The sequence below is a fragment of the Chiloscyllium punctatum genome, chromosome 8 (genome assembly GCF_047496795.1).
Source record: "Chiloscyllium punctatum isolate Juve2018m chromosome 8, sChiPun1.3, whole genome shotgun sequence".
Classification (NCBI taxonomy): Eukaryota; Metazoa; Chordata; class Chondrichthyes; order Orectolobiformes; family Hemiscylliidae; genus Chiloscyllium; species Chiloscyllium punctatum.
Window position 1 is genome coordinate 46187826 of NC_092746.1, and position 22840 is coordinate 46210665.

Genomic DNA, 22840 nt, shown 5'->3' on the forward strand with positions numbered 1-22840 from the left:
GGTCAAACCTACAGTAGGTGTATGGCAGTAGTTCAACGCGGCAGCTCATCACCACCCTCTCAAGGGCAACTATGGACACAAAATAAATGCTGGCCAGCCAGCGGCAACCATATCCCACAAAAAAATGAATTTAAAAATATTAATTTTAAGTCAAAGCTACACTTTTGCATATCACCAGCTTTTCAGAGTATTCCTCAATTTTTAGATTTTCTGTACAATTAAGAAACACCATTTATTTATCGTGATGCCTATCATGAATTCAGCTTATTCAAAGAGCCTTGCCGGGAATGAAGTACATTGAACTGCGAAGGCAGCCAATTTATGTACAGGAACAGCCTCACCAGCAAGAGATGAATTAACCAGATACTCCTTTTCCAGCGATGCTTATCAAGGGATGAACGTTCACAACAATCACTCAATGTTGGCCAAAATAGTATCTTTACGTTGGAGTGGAGCTTATATATGACCATCTGGCTTAAGTTATAGAACTGTCATTACTGGCTCAGCACAAAAATAAAAACGTTGAAAATCAGGTTGAACCCATGGTCAGCACACAATAGCTAACTATCTAGAATGCAGATTACAAAGTACTCGTTGGCTCAAAGAACGAATATTGATTTACTTTAAGTAACAATGTAATACAACTGTAGCAGAATGCTGAAGAAAGAATGATGCAAAGTTGAGGTTGATGAATACTATTAACAGCAACAGTAAATCTTTCACATATTTCATTTCACAAATCTTCCGTTTCATCCAAATATTGCTCTTTTGTTCTTGGAGAAAACCCAACATATAGCCATCTCTCCCTAGTTTGATTGACCTTTTGATTTTGGGTCATAAGACCATATTTAAATCTAATTTCTAATCGTCTTCCTAGAACAGTTGCAATCTTAGAAATGGTGAACCTTAGCAACCAATTTAGGTCACGTTTAATACAAATTCCCCAAAGTGCTTCATAAGAATATTATAAAACAAAGCAGGACATCCAGTCACAAAGGAAATATTAGATTAGTTAGGGTCTGTTTCTGTGCTGTATGACTCTTCGATCTAACTCATCCAATACCGACCAGGTTTCCCCAAACTAAACTAGACTCATATTCCTGCATTTGACCCAGATCCCTCTTAAACTTTCTTATTCATGTACCTGAACAAGTGTCTTTTAACCGTACCGGCATCTACTACTTCCTCTGGCAGTTCAGTAAAAACTTCGTTAAAAAGGCAGGTTTTAAGGATTGCGTTTTTACATTCATTTGAGAGAAGTCAGCAATTATCCCTAGTTGCCCTCAAGAAAGTGCTGGCGAGCTGTTTTCTTGAACCGTTGCAGCCCATGTGCTGTGGGATGACACACAATGCCCTCAGTCTAGATTAGAGTGGTGCTGGAAAAGCACAGCAGGTCAGGCAGCATCCGAGGAGCAGGAAAATCGATGTTTCGGGCAAAAGCCCTTCATCAGAAATAGAGGCAGGGTGCCTGCAGAGTGGAGAGATAAATGAGAGGGGGGTGGGGAGAAAATAGCAAAGAGTACAATGGGTGAATGGGGGTCGGGCTAAAGATGATAGGTCAGAGGGGAGGGTGGAGTGAATAGGTGAAAAGGAAGATAGGCAGGTAGGACAGGTCATCAGGGCGGTGCTGAGCTGGAAGGTTGGAGCTGGGCTGAGGTGGGGGACAGGGAAATGAGGAAACTGGTGAAATCCACATTGATGCCATGGGGTTGAAGAGTTCCGAGGCAGAAGTTTTACCTGCTCATCCACCAACATCATTTATTGTATCCGTTGCTCCCGATGCGGTCTCCTCTACACTGGGGAGACTGGACGCCTCCTAGCAGTGCGCTTTAGGGAATATCTCCGGGACACCCGCACCAATCAACCTCACTGCCGTGGCCCAACATTTCAACTTCCCCCTCCCACTCTGCCGAAAACATGCAGGTCCTGGGCCTCCTTCACCGCTGCCCCCTCACCACCCGACGCCTGGAGGAAGATGCCTCATCTTCTGCCTCGGAACACTTCAACCCCAGGGCATTAATGTGGACTTCACCAGTTTCCTCATTTCCCCTTCCCCACCCCCCCACCTCACCCCAGCTCCAACCTTCCAGCTCAGCACTGTCCCCATGACTTGTCCTACCTGCCTATCTTCCTTTCCACCTATCCACTCCACCCTCCTCTTTGACCTATCACCTTCATCCCCACCCCCATTCACCCAATTGTACTCTATGCTACTTTCTCCCCACCCCCACCCCCCTCTCATTTCTCTCTCCACTCTACAGGCACCCTGCCTCTATTCCTGATGAAGGGCTTTTGCTCAAAACGTGGCTTTTCCTGCTCCGTGGATGCTGCCTGACCTGCTGTGCTTTTCCAGCGCAACTCTAATCTAGACTCTGGTTTCCAGCATCTGCAGTCCTTGTTTTTACACAATGCCCTCAGGCAGGGAATTCCAGGATTTTGACACAATGACAGTGAAGGAACAGTGATATATTTCCAAGTCAAGATGGTGAGTGGTTTGGAGAGGAATTTAAAGGTAACTTCTAGATGGAGTGGTCGTGGGCTTGAAAGGTGCAGTTTGAGGATCTTTAGCAAATTTATGCACTGTGTCTTGCAGATGGTACACACTGCTGCTACTGAGTATTCGTGGTGGAGGGAGTGGATGTGGTGACAAATCAAGTGGGTTGCTTTGTCCTAGATGGTGTCAAGCATCTTGAGCAGTGTTGGGGCTGCATCCATTTGGGGAAGTGAGGACTTTTCCACCACACTTGACGTGTCTTGTAGATAATGGACAGGAGCCTCCTTCTCGGATTATAGACATGGTTTAATTGTCCACCATTCACGACTGCAGAGCTTAGAGATGATCCACTGGTTGTGGGATTGCTCAGCTCAATCGATCAGTTGCTGCTTATGCGGTTTGGCATGCCTGTTCAATAGCTTCAACTAAGTTCACACCTCATTTTCAGGTATACTTAGTGCTGCTCTTGGCATGCCCTCCTGAACTCTCTATTGAACCACAGTTGATCCCTGTCATAATGGCAATAGTTGAGTGGAGGATATGGTGGGCCATGAGGTTTCAGATTGTGGACTACAATTCTGCTGCTCTTGATGGTCCACAACACCTCACTGATGCCTAGTCTTGAGTTGTTTGATCTGTGCAAAGTGTGTCACATTTAGAACAGTAATAGTCCCACACAACACAATAAGGGCTATTCACAAAATGAAGGTGGGGCTTCATGTTAGAGTTAACGTTTTGGGTCACGTGATCCTTCCTTAGATGCTTTTCTAGCAATTTCTATTTTTATCTCTGGTTTACAGGATCAGCAGTTCTTTCAGTTTTTATTTTTACAGATTGGCTTCAGGAGTGACCATTACTCAATGTATGGTGGCAGTTAAATTTCCTAGTACCAATCTTTCTCTCTATTATTGACACAGTCTAAATCAAAGCAAGAAAGAATAGTTCATACCTTGTTACCTTCTTCTTTAATGTCAGAATTTATAATTTTAATGAAGGAGTAGAAGAACTGCCGAATTCTGGAATCTCCTACAAAAGCTATGTATTTGTTCAGAAGACAGTTCTTTACTTCACTGAAGGAAAGAAAAATGTGACAAGTTAAACAGAAAAGTAATAAAAATTAGGACATTTGATTAAAACACATACATCCAAATTTCCTGTTGCATTTGCCATTAAATTTTACTTGTCACAGCATTCCGGTTTTAGGTGGCCATGCAAATACTATTTGGAATAGGTGTCTCAAAGTCGTACTAGATATAAAAGCTAATAATAAACTGTTTCTGCGAGCATATCAAAGATAGCACTGCTCAGAAGCAAAGGGGACAAGATGGTTAACAAAGGAAGTTAAAATTGATGCAGGATTAAAAGAAAAAGTCCTATAAGTTTGCCAGAAATAGGAGTAAAATTGAAGATTAGGAAGAGTTTGGAACACAGCAAGAAAAAAGGACCAAGATATAACAAGGACCAAGATATAACAAGGACCAAGATATAACAAGGACCAAGATATAACAAGGACCAAGATATAACAAGGACCAAGATATAACAAGGACCAAGATATAACAAGGACCAAGATATAACAAGGACCAAGATATAACAAGGACCAAGATATAACAACAGTACTACAAATATAAACTAACAAATCAGAAAAACGGACAATAACGCTTTCTACAGGCATGCAAAAAGATTTCATTTACTCAAGATAAATGTGGAACCATGACAGACAGAGTCAGAACAATTTATAATGGATAAAGAAATGGCAGAGAAACAAAATAATTGTGTCTGCTTTCACTGGAGAATTTGCAAGAATTCCCTCTGAATTAGAGATCCAAAGGCCTGGCTAAAATCAAGATTTGCAGGAAAGGATTATTACTAAGAAGGTTGCATCAGAAAAATTAATAGTACTGAAGGCCAGTAAGGCCCTGGTGTTTGTTGAAATTGTTGGAGCGTTTTTAAGGACGTTACTAACAGAACTGATAAGAGTGTGTAACAGGTGTGGCATACTTAGATTTTTAGAAAGCTTCTTAATCAAGTCTCCACTATAGGCTGGTTAGCAAAAAGTAAAGCACATGGGATAAGAGGTAATGTACAAGCATGGATTAAGAATTAGCTAATGGGGAAAACAGTATGAATAACAGAGTCATTCTCAGTTTGGCAGCATGTAATCAGCAGGGTAGTGCATGAATTGGTATTTGGGCCCCGGCTGTTCATATATATATCAATGATTTGAATGTGGGGATCAAATATAATATTTCCAAATTCAGAATGACACAAAACTAGGTGGGAATGCCTGATGCGAGAAAGATGCAAAGTGGATTCAAGAGGATTTGGATACGCTTAGTGAATGGACAAAAACCCAAAAGATGGAATATAATGTGGGAAAAAAACAGATTATCTAACTTTGTGGGAAGAACAGGTAAGCTGGATATTATGTAAATGGAACTTGATGAGAAAATTTCGCACAAAAGGGACCTGGTGTCATCAGTCACTGAAAATTAACACATAGGCTTTTATCATAAGAGCATTTCAGTGCAGGAGCAGCAAAGTATTTTTCACACAATCAAACAAAAAAACATACGACTGTGGATGCTGGAATTCTGAAACAAAAACTATAGGCCTTAGATAGAAATGTTAGCATGGGAAAATGGTTGAGTACTGTATTGGCAGTCAACTGAAGCTCAGGGTCATTTTTGTGGTCTGAGCACAGATGTTCCTCAAAGTGGTCATCTACTCTGTTTCATCCTCCCATTATGGAGGAGACCGAACTCTGAACAATGTATACAATAGATCAGATCAAATGACGCACAAGTAAACGGTCACTTCATCTGTAAATTACTTCTGTGGCATGGATAGTGAGAAACGAGGAGATAAATGGGCAAGTGCTGCACCTTCTGCAATTGCATGGGAAGGCACCATGGGGGTATGTGGAGTTGTTGAAGTGGAGAGTTGGCCAAAGAGCCCCAGAGGGAATGGTCCCTGTAGAATGCCATCAAGGGAGGGGAAGGAAATATATGCATGGCATCCTACTGCAGGAGGTGGAAATGATGGTTCATGATCCTTTGGATGAGGTTAGTAAGATCGAAAGTGAGAACTGGGGTACCTGATCTTTATAAAAGCAAATTGTGTCCATTTCCGGCAATAGTCTATCCACTAATATCCATTACAAGCCCACTGACTCCCCACAGCTATCTGGACAACAGCTCCTCTCACCCTACGTCCAGTAAGGACTCTATTCCTTTCTCTCAGCTCCTTCGCCCTCGCCGCATTTGTTCTGATGAGGCCACTTTCCAAAGCAGTGCTCTTAATATGTGCTCCTTCTTCTCAGTAGCTTCCCACCTACAATTGTTGACAGGGCTCTCGACAGCGTACGGTCCATCTCCCATGCCACAACGCTCACCCTCTCCCTCCCAGAACAAGGATAGGGTCCCTCTTGTTCTCACCTTTCACCCAACCAGCCTTCACATGCAAAGAATAATCCTCCGCCATTTTCACCAACTCCAACACGACGCCACCACCAAACACATCTTCTCTTCCCTCCCAGTCTGCATTCCGCAGAGATCGTTCCCTCCGGAACAACCTAGTCCACTCCTCCATCACACATAACACCTCTCCCATGCAATCGCAGAAGGTGCAACACCTACCCCTTTACCTCTTCCATGCTCACCATCCAAGGACCCAAACACACTTTTCAGATTAAGTAGCATTTCACTTGTACCTCTTTCAATTTGGTCCCATTGCATTCATTGCTCCCAATGTGGTCTCTCTATGTCAGAGAGACAAAACGCTGGCTAGGTGATCGCTTTGCTGAGCACCTTCGGTCTATATGCAATCAGATCCCGGACATTCCCGTGGCTTGCCACTTCAACACACAACCTGCTCCCATGCCCACATGTCTGTCCTTGGCCTGCTGCAATGTTCCAGTGAAGCTCAACACAAACTGGAGAAACAGCATCTCATCTTCCGACTAGGCACGTTACATCCTGCCAGTCTCAACACTGAATTCGGCAGGTCAGGCAGCATCCAAGGAACAGGAGAATCGACGTTTCGGGCATAAGCCCGTCTTCAGGCTTATGCCCGAAACGTCGATTCTCCTGTTCCTTGGATGGTGCCTGACCTGCTGCGCTTTTCCAGCAACACATTTTCAGCTCTGATCTCCAGCATCTGCAGTCCTCACTTTCTCCTCAACACTGAATTCAACAACTTCAGATGACTATCCTATCTTGACACCTCTGTTTTCATTCTGCTCCGTTATTTTATTTCATTTGTTTTATTTATCATTTTTAAAAATATGTTTTTCACTGTTTTGTACCTCTTATTTCTTGATTGTCTCTCTTTCTCTCTCATCACCTTTTCCTCTCCTTTTCCCCCTTTGCTACCCTTCTCCCCTGTTTTCCACTTTTGGCTCTGCTTCACCCATCCCACTGGCTTCAGCCTTGGTCATTCACAGCTCCTAATCTCCCTATAATCTCTCTACGCACTGTCAGTCATTATCACCTCTTCATTGCTACTTTTGCTTCTGGAGCCACGACTCCCCTTCTCTCAGCCTAGTATAAATACCTCTCTATTTCTCCTTTTTTTAGCTTTGACAAAGGGTCAGTTAGACTCGAAACGTCAGCTCTTTTCTCTCCTTACAGATGCTGCCAGACCTGCTGAGATTTTCCAGCATTTTCTCTTTTGGGACCTGATCTTTGTTGGGAAGAGGAGAGAAGAGGAGGGGAGAGAATGGATGAGGGCATTAATGCGAGAAATGGGTTGAACACAGTTGAGGACACCATCAACCATTCTGAAGGAGTCCTTACAGGAGACAGGATGAACAGTTGTTAACTGTGGAAGACACTAGATTTGTAATGCATTTCAGTGACTAACTATCCCTAGAAATAGAAGATATTACGGGCGGCACGGTGGCACAGTGGTTAGCACTGCTGCCTCACAGCGCCAGAGACCTGGGTTCAATTCTCGACTCAGGCGACTGACTGTGTGGAGTTTGCACATTCTCCCTGTGTCTGCGTGGGTTTCCTCCGGGTGCTCCGGTTTCCTCCCACAGTCCAAAGATGTGCAGGTTAGGTGAGTTGGCCATGCTAAATTGCCCATAGTGTTAGGTAAAGGGGTAAATGCTGGGGAATGGGGGGGTTGCAGGTCGGTGTGGACTCGTTGGGCCGAAGGGCCTGTTTCCACACTCTAAGTAATCTAATCTAATCTAAATATCCAATACGGGAAGGTAAGAGTGAGAAATGGACTAGATGAAAATGATAGTAGGATGGAAATTAGAAGTAAAATTGATCATTTTTACCAATTCTGGTGGGAGAGGGAAACAGCACCAATTATGCTGTTCAAAAGATTTGTGGGCAGGGATCCAGGTAAGACTAGAACAAAGAATGTGTCACATAAATGGAGTAGTGACCACACTCTAACCTGAAGAAAATGAGAGGATGTTCAACCTGAGGGCAAGCTTGGCTAGGCAGGAGAGGGTGGTGGTAGATGGGAGCAGTTTAGGCCATCTCTTAAAAGGATACAGTATTGTGCCCTGAGTTTCTACAAAGGTTGGAGATATCAGAATTGCAGAACTAATAGAACCTAGGAGGTTATTCGAAGTGATTTAGCACTTAAGTTAGTTCGTCTAAATCCAGACAGGTCACCCCAGGTGACTTCAAGGATTGCAGCTGAGAATCCGGAAGGAAACCAGAGTAGAAACTGTCCAGGCTCAGATTAAAATTTTTCCTCTTCAAATACGAGAAGGGGATAAAACAGAAAATTATAGACTAAAAAATCTCACAAACTACTAATGCAATAATAAAGTCTGTATGAAATTACTAGGTGCTTTGTAATAGTTAAATCAGAGACACTCAGCATAGATTGCTAAGTCAGGTTCTGTTTGATTAACTTTAGAGCTCTCAGCAGAATAAATTACAAAAAGGCTAATAATTAGACATGGATGTTCAAAAACATCTTCCAAGTACTTGACAGTTGATAACTATAATACAGCTTCTCCCAAAAGAACTAATCTTAGTAAAATCAACTGCCTCAATATTTCTGAGCTAAATACCAGATGTTAGCTAAACCTGTACAAAATGGTGGGGTACTGGCAATGTGACTCATAATCCAGAGGCTCAAGCTAAATGCTACAGCAATTTAAGTCCAGTCCCTACTGTTGGAATTTAAAACTCAAATTAACGCAAGTCCAGAATTGAAAAAGTTTAGGAAATCTAACTATGAAGTTTTGTCATTAAACATTAGTTAAGCTATTCTGCAAAAGGAGGAAATATGAAATGTGAAAAAATCTGTTAAGACAGCAAGTGTTTAGGATCTGGAATGCACTGCCTGGGTATGTGGTGAATGCAGCTTTAATTTAGAAATTCAAGGGGACAAAAAAATGACTATTTAAACAAAGACAATATGTGCAGGGATAGAGGGAACAGATAAGAATTTGGCAGTAAGTCAAAATGTTCAAAGCTGGCATATGTGCCAAGTGGCCCCCTTCTGCACCATAACAATTCTACACTTCTGAGAAAATCCATCGAGCTCACTAATGTCCTTTAGGGAAGGAATTCTGCCATCCTTACATGGTCTAGCTTATATGGTGACAGATCCAGTGATGTAGTTCACTCTTAACTGCAGCAAATGACCAAGCAAGACACTCTGTTCAAGGGCAGTTTGGGAAGAACAAGTGTTGACCTTCCCAGCAATACTCCAATCTCATGAACATTTGTCCCAGAGCTCTGGGAGGTTAGAAAAATGATGCATTGACTCATAGGAGGTCAATTAGAGAAGGGGTAGCGAGAATAGAATCAAACCAAGTCAATACCTTGAATATTCAAAAAAATATTAAAAATAGATAACTACAATCCTAGATGTCTTAATTGTATTGAAATAATGGATCATCAAGAACAAGCGTGACGATAAAAGACAGACTTGCAATAGAGTTAGGCTATGTCTCAAAACACACTACAGCCAATGAAATACTTGAAGCATCGTCACTAATGCAGGATGAGCTGCTGTAAAATTGCACAGTATACTCCCACAAACAGCAATGATAATGTCTAGACAATTTGATTTTGTATATTGATCAAGGAAAAATATTAGCTAGGATAAGGGGATCATTCTTCACTCCTTATAAAAGGAATGCCATGACATCTTTTCACACAAGCACATAAATAGGACCTCTGTTTAATATTTCATCAAAAAAACAACACCTCAATACTCACTGGAATGAAAATTTTGATTTTTATGTTAAATCTTGGAGTAGGACTTGGCCTGGGTGAAAGCATCAACTTAACTATACAATCATATCCGAGGAAACTATGATTAACACAGTGTCAGATGACAGATTGCATTCAACATTAATACTAAAATCTTAGCTTTTAGCAGACTGGCATTATCAAAATGAAGTGGAAATCAATAATAGATATTAGCTATAAATGTTAGTTGAAAGTACTGATGAACAGTGGGAGGTGCTCAGAAATCAATGTATTTTATTTCAGGATCACTATTTATCTGCAGGTGAGAGACATCTACTTGCCAAATAAGAGGAATGTAGTTGACAAAATGTGGGGCATCATAAACTTTATTTTAAAAAAGGCAAGAGCGAAGAACAGTGTAAAAGCAGAACATGTCCAGGGACTTGGGAGAAATATGTTTTCAAAATTAAATTAGCAGAAAGAGTAGCTGAGATATCGTGTGTGTCCATTAAAGCTGGATGTAATTAAGATAATTAAGATAAAAAGATGAAGCAATTGAGCACAGTAAAATACTGTAATGTACAGTTAAAAAAATGCAAATTATTTAGTGTAGTGTATTTATGATACGCAAATCATTTTGGACTTACATGTTAAGCTTCCACTTTTTCAGTTAAGTAATCATAGTTAACAAATTTGGTAAATGACAGAATTAAACTAGGGAAAATGTAAATAGCTAAGGGACAAAGAAAGTAATGAGGGGCAATAAATATTTGCAAAAACATAACTTGCAAGAATATTAACAATCACTTTCAAATATGTTGACAAAATGAGAGAGAAAAATGTGGACAATGAAAACCACATGCAAACAAGATTTAACAGGCAAAGATAATATAACAGACATGCTTAATGAATATTTCATACTGTTTTTCACAGTATGAAAATGGTACAAAATGTGAAACAGAAAAGGGAACATGAATCTAATTGAAAAGGAAGAACGTGGTAGAAAATACTCTGATGTAAGTTGACAAATTTCAAGGACTAATAGCTTCTGTTAGATTATGAAGAAAAGCAGGTTAGTAAATTATAGTCATTTGGCCATACTTTTCTAAAGTTGTTTTTTTTCCATTCATTCATTGAATGTGACTCAGCCAGTATTTATTGCCCATTGAAATTGCCCTGTAGAAAGTGGTGGTTAGCTGAATTTTTGAACTAGGCAAAAGTGAGGACTGCAGATGCTGGAGATTAGAATTGAGAATGTGGTGCAGGAAAAGCGCAGATCAGGCAGCATCCGAGGAGCAGGAAAAAGTCTTTGATTGGGGCCTGAAGAGCTTTTGCCCAAAACGCCAATTTTCCTGCTCCTCAGATGCTGCCTAACCTGCTGTGCTTTTCCAGCACTACACTCTTGACTCTGAATTTTTGGTTGTAGGGACACCAACAGCATTGTTAGGGAGAAAGTTCCAGGATTTTAACTTGGTAACAGCCTGATTTGTTTGGAGGAGGAATCACTCATTTTACAAATTAAAGTAAACAAAGTAGTAAACAAAGTAGTAAACACAGTACAGCACTGGTAATTTAAATATTATGTTAATCTTCACTGCTTTTGTATCAGCTGTTTAAATCACTTTCTGCAAATGAGGAAACAAATAAAATATGAAACAATTTTCCTGTGTTCCCTATATAGGCTTGTTAGAATTTTATAAATTTCTGAGACTCTATCCATCATTCTTCAAAGCTTCAGTAAATAGAGTCGTAACTGATCCAATCTCTCTTCTGAAGATAGTCCTGTCATCTCAGGAATCTGTCAGGTAAACCTTCTTTTCACTCCCTCCAGTCAGACAATTCCCCCCGCCCCCGCCAGACGAGGTGACTAAAACTACACACAATATTTCGCATATAGTCTCACCAAGGCCTTGTACAATTGCAGCAAATCATCCTGCTCCTGTACTCGAATCCTCTGTGAAAACGAACTGCTTGGTTACTTTCAGCAAACAGTGCACAAGGATACGCAGGTCTTACTTCTCCTCCCCCTCATCTCTCACCATTCAATAAATAATTTGCCTTCCTGCTTTAGCTGCCAAACTGGACAACCTCATCTACCACGCAGATGAGCTGAGTAACTAAAGATACCAAATCCTCTTTACGAGTGTTAATAACATCCTTTGTTTCAAGCTGCAGAAATTCATGTAAGTTCAGGTACAATAATAACCCTTGAAATTATTTTAAACACTTGCCTGATTTTGTATTTATGCATCATGCAGCCATTAGGTTGCCAGACATTCTCACCAAGGAATCGGCCACTAGATAGGAGCCACTCACAGGTATCACCACCTAGATGGAGATGATCACAGAATAATAAGAAATCTATTAAACAATGTTCATTAAACACAACTAAAAAAAAATCAAGCAGCAACTGGGTACAAAGTGATTGAAAGTAGCAAAACAATTTAACTCATTGAGAGCATGAGACATTTGTGCTATACCTAGCTGCGTGATTTGAATTTTGGCCATTCATGGCTAGGAGGGCAATTTACAGAAATAAATAGATATTTATTAAATTCAGCTTTAACAAGGTTATCAAATCCTACACAAACTAAAACAAAGAAGTGCAGATGCTGGAAATTTGAAACAACAGCAGAAATTGCTGAAGACACTCAGGGTCTGGCAACATCTGTTGAGAGAAAGCAGAGTTAACTGAGTCCAGTGACCCTTTTTTAGAACTGGCACACAAACTAGACGTATACAGTATTAAAAAAATTCACAGGATGCAAGCGTCACCAGCATGGCCAGCATTTATGACTCATCGCTAACTGGCCTTGAGAAGGTAATGATGAGCTAATCTCCAGGTTCATGTGACATAGGGACATCCATACTGCCATTACAGAGGGACTTGTATGATTTTTACCAAGTGATAACAAAGGAACTGTAATATAACTCGAAGTCCTATCGTGCACTGTTTGAAGAACTGTATGCAGTTGACATTCCCATTCTCCTCCTGTCTTCATTCTTCGAGGTGGTAGAGGTCATGAGTTTGGAAGATGCTGCTAAAAACCTCAGTTTCTGCAACACATCATATACAAGGTTGCCAATACGTACCACTTGTAGAACTTGTGAAATTTTAGGATAGTAGATGCGATTTCAGTCCAGCAGATTTTGTTGCCCTGGATCTTGCCAAACTTCTTGAATGCAGTTGCACTTATCTAGGCAGCCTGATTCCATCACATTTCTGACTAATACCTTGTGAGCAAACTATAGGAAAGTGGGAGAAACACATGCAGGTCCCACAGAATTCCCCACACCTCTGACCTGCTCTTATAGCTGAAGTATTTATCTTGGTCCAAATGCAGATTCCTAATCACTTTGTGGAATACCTCCAGTTCAGTCTGAAATATGAATAGAATCCTTACAGTGTGGAAACATGCCATTCAACTCAACAAGTACATACCGAACCTCTGAAGAGTATCCCACCCAAACCCATTCTCCTACCATATAATTCCCATGGCTAACACACTTAATCTAGTGTGGACACTACAGGGCAACATAACATGGCCAATCCACTTGCACATATTCGGACTGTGGGAGAAAACTGGAAAATGTGCAAGCTCCACACAGACAGTTAGATTAGATTACTTACAGTGTGGAAACAGGCCCTTCGGCCCAACAAGTCCACACCGACCCTCTGAAGAGCAACCCACACAGACCATTTGCCTATATTTACCCCTTCACCTGATACTACAGGCAATTTAGCATGGCCAATTCACCTAACCTGCATATTTGTTTTGGACTGTGGGAGGAAACCGGAACACCCGGAAGAAACCCATGCAGACATGTGCAGACTCCACACAGCCAGTTGCCTGAGGCAGGAATTGAACCCGGGTCTCTGGCGCTGTGAGGCAGCAAGGCTAACCACTGTGCCAGGAGGGTGAAATCGAACACAGATTCCTGGCACTGAGGCAGCAGTGCTAACCACTGAGCCGCCATGCCGCCTCTAGAATCACAGAATATTCTCAGTGTGGAAGCAAGCTATTTGACCCATTGAGTCCACACTGATCCTCTAAAGAGCATGCCAACTAGACCCAAACCCCTTAACGTATCCCTGTAACCTTGCATGTCCCATTACTAACCCACCTAGCCTGCACATCCCTGGATATTTTGGCAATCTGACATGGCCAATCCACCTAAAGTGCACATCTTTTGTTGTCGGAGGGAACCAAAGCACCCAGAGGAAATCCACGCAGACAGGAGAATGTACAAACTCCACAAACACAGTTGCCTGACGCTGGAATCGAACTCAGGTCTTTGGCACCGAGAAGCAGCAGTGCTAACCACTTTTCACTCCGAGGGAGGTTTAGGGCTGCTCCCTTATTTGAGAGAGATGGCTTGTACTAAATTTAACATTTGGGTCACCATGCCTCAAGCGATAGGAAAGACTGGAGGAGGTGGGAGCTTCATGACCTCCATTTCTAAGGGAATTGAACCCATGCTGTTAGCGTCACTCTGCATCGCAAACCAGCTATCCAGTCAATTGAGCTAAGCAATCCCCCAAGCTACTGGTTGCATACCATTTCAATGCTATACCTCCTGATCAAGATTATTCTCTGTTTTCTTATGACTACAGCTTTCTAATAAAGCTCAGCTCACACCTTAGGAATAGCACCTCAGATTTCAGACACTTTACAGCCTTCTGGACTTGGCAGAGCTAAATTGAAACCTTTGCTATCAATGTTTGCTTCCAAGTTTCAGAAGGAGACCTTAACACAGCTAGGCATTCAGTCAGTGGACTGAACATGTTCTCAGAAAAATCAATTGTGACTCCACAGGAAAGCAGGCAAGTGATTGGTTGAAGAATATTTTGCTCATTTATTTTTCAAAACTAATGTAATTCATTAGGAGTAAAGTTTTATGAATAGTAGTAAAGCCAATCGGAACTAATAGGATTTATTCCAATTAAAAAATCTAATTTGCACACAATAAAGATGTGAGGTCAGCTAAGCCATAGCATGGTTGCAGACCTTATGAATGAAAATGAGGATTACCAAGTAGATGAACAAACGGATCTTGGCACTGTGGTAAAAAGAGGCACAGGGGAGGAGAGAGCGCGAGAAAGAAAATATGGTCAGGGGAATAGACTAGTTTTCTGCCTGGTACAAGAATTGCTCTGAGCTGGAGAGAAATTTACAATGGAATGGATATGATCTAGATGTCACGGTTAATATAGGTACAAATAATATAGTTAAGAATAGAACGATAGTTCTGCTTTGGGAGTACAACCAGCTAGAAGTTAATTTTAAAAAAACAAAACCACAGAAAGAGGATAGTCTCTATTTTCATCTGAATCGTGAGCAAGTCTTCATAAAGGTAAAACTGATTAGGGAGTCGTATATGCAACTCAAAAGGTTGGTGTGGAAAAGTGAGCTACCATTCATAGGCACTGTCATCAGTATTAGAGGAAGTGAGAGCTGTATCATTGGATAGTCTTCAATTGAACTATTCTGGGTCCAGTGATTCACTAAGTCATATAATTAGAACAGTAGACAAGACTTAACTAAATTGTGGGGGATTTAAAACATAGATTAAATGAAGGAAGAAGTCATTAATTGTAAGGGGAGGGGATGACCTAGTGGCATTATCACTAAACTATTAATCCAGGGTTGCAAGTAATGTTCTGAATCAGACATGGCACTTTGTGAATTTTGAGTTCAATAAAAATCTGGAATTAAGAGGTTATTGATGACTATGAAATTGTTATCCATTGTCAGACAAAACAACCTGGTAGCTTTAAGGAAGGAAACTTACCCACTCTGACCTAAAATGTTACTCTCGACCCACAATAATGCAGTTGACTTCTAAATGTCCTCTCAGCAATTAGGGGTGGTCATCAAATGCTGGTGATAACCACATCCTTAATTAAAAGTAAAAAACAAGAGCAAGGCAGTAATAATCAGAACGTGGATCAGAATGTTTAAAGGTACATAACATTTGAAATGACATGAAACTGAGAAAAGGTAAAGAACAGCCTTCTTAATTAAGGATGAAATTAGCTTTAAAGGTCCAGGAGGTAGAATTAGTTTGAACAGAGGTGTAAGCAGCAGCAAAAAAAGTCAGAAGTCACTTGTGGAAGCCATTTATAGCCCCCGCCATCGTATCCACAGGCCCGAGAAAAAAGGTACAGAGAAGGCCATGGGTGATTTTAACCTACTTAAATAGATTAGACAAAATCAGGTTGATAACGAGGATGAGTTCATGGCGTGTCTTCAAGACAGTGTCTTGAACAGCATATTTTGTACCCAACTATTTAAAATGTGGTAATAGACAACAAGACTGGATAATTAATTAAATCATAGTAAAGGTGCCCCTATGATTTGATGGTGGATTTTTAAAAACTCTCCAAAGTAGCATCAATCATGACTGAACTTTGCATCCAGTTTGAGGGAGAGAAGAGTGGTCCAAGGTTTGTATTTTAAACCTGAATAAGGGTAATTATGCAGATTATGAAACAGAGGTGGCTAACATTATCATGGTGCTAATTTCGCATTTAATGACACTGAGAAAATTACTAGAATTAAAAAGATAAGTTTGCATGGCTAACTGACTCCAAATGCATTGTTTTTAATTTTCTAGAACTTTTAGGTTCTAGGTCCAATCAAAATTGTAAAGTAGCAAAATGCAACTCCTGTAGTCGAAAAAAGAGGAAACAGACAGCACTGAATCATAGTCCAGTTAATTTAACATCTCTCACAAAGAAAATGCTGGAATTCATTAAATAAATTAAATGACAGGAAGCCATTGATGCAATTAATTTTTTTGGGGAAGGTTGACAATGAGTGGTCTTCCACAAAAATTAATGCTGGGACTTTAATATTTATAAGTATACCAACACTTCAGATGAAAGGACCAAGTGTACAGTGTTCACATTTGTTTGTGATCCAAAGTTAGGTAGGAAGTTGTGAAGAGGACGTAGCAGTCCTCAAAGGATATGTATCGATTGAGTAGCAAAGGCTTGACAGATAGTGTGTAATATGAGAAAGCATGAACTGGTTTACTTTGGCAGAAAACAATACAAAAGCAATATGTTTAAATGGAGAGTTGTTGTAGAAACTTTTAGAGTACAGAGTTCCAGGTGTTCCTGGTTCACAAATCAAAAAATAAAATGCAGCTACAGTAAATGATTATAAGGCAAATTGAACTTTAAAGTTTATTGGAACAAGAAAGGAATAAAAATTTGGGCAAATGTTACTAAAGTTATACAGGGCATTAGTAAATAATTTTGGTCTCCCTGAAAAAAACGCAACCATGTTAAAAGTAGTTCAAACAAGATTTATTAACTATTGATTTGAATTGGAGGGCAGTGCAGGGTCATAAACAAAGGCTGTGTCAGTCTAGAAGAAAGAAAAGGTGATCATATTGCAACCTCAATGTCGGATCTTGAAAGTATTTTACAGGGTGTATGCAGAAAGGATGGCTCTTCTTGAGAGAGACAGAGGGGACAGTTTGAAAATAAAAAGGAGACTCCTATTAAAAACTGAGGGGAGGACAATTTTTTCCTCTGACAGTGGTTAGTCTGTGAAATTATCTTCTGCAAAGAGTGGTGGAGACAGGGTCATTGAATATTTGAAAGGAAGAGGCAGTCATATTTTTGATTAACAGAGGTGTCAGGGATAGGCAGGAAAGAATGCAGTTGAAACCACAATCAATTCAGTCATGATTAGATGGTGGAACAGATGCAAAGTGTTGAGTAACTTGGTCCTGTTTCACATTCATATGCTCATGTGTCACTTGCACTTTTCATGTTGCTTTGGTTGCATTTTCAATCTTGCTTTAGTTATCAGATGCACATGTTCATTATTCTATCAATCCCACCATAACGACATCTTGTTTGGTTCTTTTCCTGCCTCATAACAACTCCATTTAGTCCAGCACAATTAACGCTTTTCTCATTTAATCCCTCCGGTCTTCTGCCTGGGCAGACATTTCGTTTTGTTAGTTTTCTCACATTCTTCCATTTCACTTGCTTAAAAATTATTACATTTCAGACCCTTCCCAGTTATGATGAATGGTCATTAATGTAACTTCAGTTGCTAAACACAATATATCCAGTATTCGCTGCCCTTAAATTGGAGTTACCATAATCTTTTGACAGTACAAGGTGTTCTGATATAACAACAGTCACACTCCTCTGCAATCTTGCACTATAGAAAATCATGCTATGGAGAATTGTTATATATAAAATACATCGCACTGTAGAAGATCACTACAGAAAATCTGTGCCCGTTCAGTAGAAAGTTTGTAACCTAAACAGCAGTAGCAATTAGTCAATTGTATTATAGCCAATTCCCATTGACAAATTATGCATTCTACCAAAACAATCTGTATATGAAATGATTCTAGCAGGAATTCTAAGAACATCCTAACTTCCCAAAGAGACGTCAGGATAAGCACAGCCCTAACAATCCACGAGCTTCACATTGTGCACTACAAAGCAGCCCACATAATTGGTGCACCGTCCACCTTCAACATTCACAGTGGAAGGGTGTACCATACAGAAGATGCAACATTACAAGCCAAAGTTGTGACCATTAATATCTAGGTGGACGAGGGCAGCAGAGTTCCCGTCCAAACGACACACCAATATTAAACTTGGCAACACATCACTGTCCCTTCACAATCATAGTTAGAGTTATACAGCACGGCAAAAGACCCCGTAGTCCAATTTATACGCACCAACCGAAACTGATCCAGTCCAATTTGGCCCATATCCCTTTAAACCCTTCCAATTAATTTAACAATCCAGATGCCTTTTAAAATGTTGTAATTGTATCCACTGCCTCCAAGTCCTCTGGCAGCTCATTCCATATACGCATCACCCTTTGCATGAAAAAGTTGCCCCTCAGGTCCCTTTTAAATCTCCCCTCACCTTATACACCTCTCATGATCATATAAACCTTAACAAGCTCACCCCCTCAGCCTCCAATGCTCCGCGGGAAAAAGAAACAGCCTTTTAAGCTTCTCCCGATAGGTCAAACCTTCCAATCCCAGCATCATCTTTGTTCATCTCATTCTGGAATGTATTTAACAGTACTGTGGGTATACCTGCACCACCCCCCCAACCCCCACAAGGACTGCAGAGGTTCAAGAAGATGGTTCACCACCATCTTCTCCCAAGGCGACTGGGAATGGACAATAAATGCAGGCCCAGCCAAAGCCCACATCCCACAACTGAATGAAAAAAGCATAATGATGTACCCTCTACAAATGCTTAACTGCTGTACATATTCATTAAAAATACATAATTCTCTCACCAAGCTGTATAAGATTTTCACATTTAATTAAACATGAGAATACATTTAAAATTACCAAATACAGAAAAATCTCTAAGTATCAACATAATCACCAGTTACCCAGTAAATTTACTTCAAGTTTCTTACTCATCTATTGTTATCACTGACTAAAATAATTGATAATCAGATCAAGTTCAAAACCTTACATTAAATACAAATTTTTCAGACAAAAAATATACTAAGTTTGAATGTTTTCCATTTGCAGTTTCTGCAATATAATTATATGCTATTGAAAATTAGTTACATCACAAAACAGATGAAACAGTGTTAAGATTTGCGACTATAAAAAGCAAAAACAGACAAGTAGTATACTGAAGACTGTTTAGGAAATGCAGCTAATATTCAGCACATCTTTTGTGAATACGAACATTTATTTCAGTAGGGAACAGCTGATGTTGGTAAACAGCAAAAGGAAAATAAAAGATGTGAAACATTCTCTGCAGTGAAGCATAACAGAATAGTAAAATGACTACATAATTTGCAAGGTTTAAAAAGGTGGTTTTGACAAGTTAAAATGATAATATATCTTCATCACTTTGACTTATGCCATTACTGTTAGCCAAATCTGCTGTCAACTAATTCAAATACATTCTAATTTTCCTCTGACAAAGTTAATCATAGATGAAACACTGTTTGACACTACTTCATGTAAGGTATATTAAGCAAAGTACATCAATGGTTTCAAGTGAGAGACTTAAATATTTGTATGTTCTATTCATTTCTAGATGCTCCTTCCCAACCTCTATCTTCTCTCCTTCACAACTTAAGACCTTCTAGCCCTGTTAATGGGTACATTTTAGTCTGAAACAAGTTTAAGTTCCAGAATTAAAAGTTATATGCATAAACTCCATTGGCCATGCTCTGAATCTTTGTTTTTAACTATGCTTGTTTCAATATATAGTATACTGCTACAGTTTGACTTGTATTGACTTAGACAAGCCTTGGATTCTTCCATCAGTTTCAATGCTAAACTATGCTATGAATTAATTGTGATGATTGTTCAACTATCAAGTAGCTTCATGTTTAACATAGCTTTTTCTAGGTTAGCATCACTTATCTCTCCCAAACTGTTCCTATCTTCTGCATTTCAATGGACTGTTACCTTTTTAAAATATAAATTAAAATGAGAGTCCTAGATGCTTTTCTGCACTACAGTTCTTAAAATTGCTTCATGACTCATGTGACTTCCACAAACTATCAAGGTTGTATATGACTAAACTACTTCCTTGAATTAGACATGTTATGGACTTTTTCTTCACGTATTCTTAGGCTCTGGATTATTGACTGTTGGAGAGTTGCCACAGTATATATTGTAGATGGGACACATTCTGCCAATGTTTTATTGTCCTGGGACTCAATGTTGAAAGTGGTGGATTGGGTGCCAATCAAGCAAGCTACTTTGACTTGCATTGTGTCAAACTTTGAGAAGGGTTACTCATTGTAACACTGCCATCCTCTGATTGGTTGTTTTGCAGCTCCAGCATTTGTATGGCAAGCTCAATTTCTGGTAAATGGAAGGCCAAAAATTGTTGATAGTGAGGAAATTCAGTAATTGCAATTCCATTTAATATCAAGAAATGATAAATTCTCTCTCACTGGATGATGCCTTCCTGCATATATGTAAGAACTGCCTCAGTTTCTGTGCAATTGCAAGTGGTGGACATTGTTCAAGCAGTGAATACCACAGCTTCTGAACTTGATGGATTGATCAACAATAACACAGCACAGCTAAAAGTTGTTTACTCTGAGACATTATCCTGGCCTGTTGAGACTCAGTGATTGTACTGCTAACCATTTGCTAGAAGTTCTGGATTCAAAACCCACCTGCTGCAGAGGTGTGTCATAACTTAGCCAGAGGAAAAAGAAGCCTTTTTTTGCACATTACTAGCACACTTATCTTTGAGCCACAGGACCCGAGTTCAAGGCCAACCTGTCTCAGAGGCGTGACTGAACAGGTTGGTTAAAAATAGCTACTCGAAGGAACTGTGTTTTCTTGTTACTCGCTGCTAGTATTCCTAATTCTGGACCAAGAGACTTGGATTAAAGTCCCACTTGCTCCAGAAGTATATAACAACAACTCCAAACAGGTCGATTAGAAAATATCCACCCAAAGATACTACTTCGGTGATAGCTGCCATTTATAGTGATGGACCTCCAATAACTACTAACATAATTTTTGTGTGTTTGAAATCAGACAGCTCTCTTCCCTTCACCCAAATCCCATTGACCCCAGTTTTTCTAGGATTATGCCATACTTAATCAGAAGCTAACTTGAGATAAAGTTCTGGATAACATCTCTGAAGTGCCATCCTTTATCCTTCTTTCTGCCAAGGTTATGAGGTTAGGATGTGTGTGGCCCTAGCAGAATCAAAACTGATCATAGGACAAAGGAGCAGAAGTAGGCCATTCAACCCACTGAATCTGCTCCATCGTGCAATGAGATCATGGCTGTTCTGATAATCAACTCCACCTGCCTTTTTCCATAATCTTCGATTCTCTTGATTAAAAAAATCCATCCCTCTCAATACTGAATATAGTTGAACAACCCACCTGCTCCTTGCAGTAAAGAATTCCACAGATTTATTACCCTGTGAAAAAGCAGTACTATTAAATGGGTGACCCCTTATTCTGAAATTATATCCTTGTCCTCGACTCTCCCATAAAGGGAAATTATCTTTTGGCACCTACCCTCTCAAGTCTCTAAGAATCTTGAACTTTTCAACAAGGTGGCCTCTCATTCTTCTAAATTGCATTGTGTATATGTAAAACAGCTTACAGATCCAGCTGTGTGGTCTGACTAGCACCTTAAAGTTTTGGAAGACCTCCCTATTTTTATAGTCCACTCTATTGAGATAAAGACAACATTCCTTTCCTTTCTTATTATCCGTTGAACTTGGATGCTAGCTGTTTGAGATTTGTGAATAAGGATTGCTAAATATATCTTTGCTGTAGCTTTCTGCAGCATTTCTTCATTTAAATAATATTCAGCTCCTTTACTCTTCCTGTCAAAATGCATAACCTCATACCTCTTCAATTACATCCTATTTGCTAAGTTTATGTCCACTTGTTTCATCTGTCTTCATCCCTCCTTAGACTGACTCATCTTCACCATTTGCATCATCTGTAAACTTGGCTACAGCATATTCACGTTCCTCATTCAAGTTATAATAACAACTCTTCTGAAAATAGGTTGCCATCTGAAATCATCCTCATATTCCAACTGTCTTCTATTAGTTAGCTAATTCTCTATCCATGATCCGACCATTACCTCCAAATTCATAGGATCTTATTCTAAAGATGGTACCTTATCAAGTGGTTATTAGTGGTCAGTCATCTCAGTTCCAGGAAATCTCTGTAGGAGCTCCTTGGGGCAGTGTCCTAGACCCAACCGTCTTCAGCTGCTTCAATGATCCTCTATTGACCACAAGGTCAGAAGCGGGACTTTTGCACACGATTTCAAAATATTCAGCACTATTCACAACAACTATTGAAATAGTTCATGTCCAAATGTAACAAGATCTGGACAATGCTTTTGTGCTGCAACACTCCCTTTTTGCCAGGTTGTGTGTATTTCCAAATGCATTTAAGCAGCTTGGCAAGGTCCAGGACAAAGCGGTTTGCTTCATTGGCACCGCATCCACAAATATCCATTTCTTCCACTGCTGGTGCTCAGTGGCAACAGTGTGCACCATCTACACGATACACTGCAGAATTCAGCAAAAATTGCTATTTTCCTTCCACAACATTCACCATTCTGACATGGAAGTATGTTGCTGTTCCTTCCCTGTCACTGGACTAAAATCCTGGAATTCTCTCCCCAACAGCAAGGTCGGCCTATTTAC

General features: G+C 40.1%; 1 protein-coding gene across 3 annotated transcripts in view; it reads right to left on the bottom strand.

Moving 5' to 3' along the window:
• Positions 1-22840, bottom strand: part of casd1 (CAS1 domain containing 1) — a 104467-nt gene that overhangs the window by 58978 nt on the left and 22649 nt on the right. For all 3 annotated transcript variants that reach the window (XR_011961326.1, XR_011961325.1, XM_072575470.1), the window contains exons 3-4: positions 11895-11991; positions 3444-3564 (exon numbers count right to left, since the gene is read on the bottom strand). Coding sequence is in view for 1 of the 3 variants with exons in the window: in XM_072575470.1 (XP_072431571.1) it covers positions 3444-3564; positions 11895-11991 (218 nt within the window). In the remaining 2 variants the exon portion in view is untranslated. The remainder of the gene's footprint in view (positions 1-3443; positions 3565-11894; positions 11992-22840) is intronic.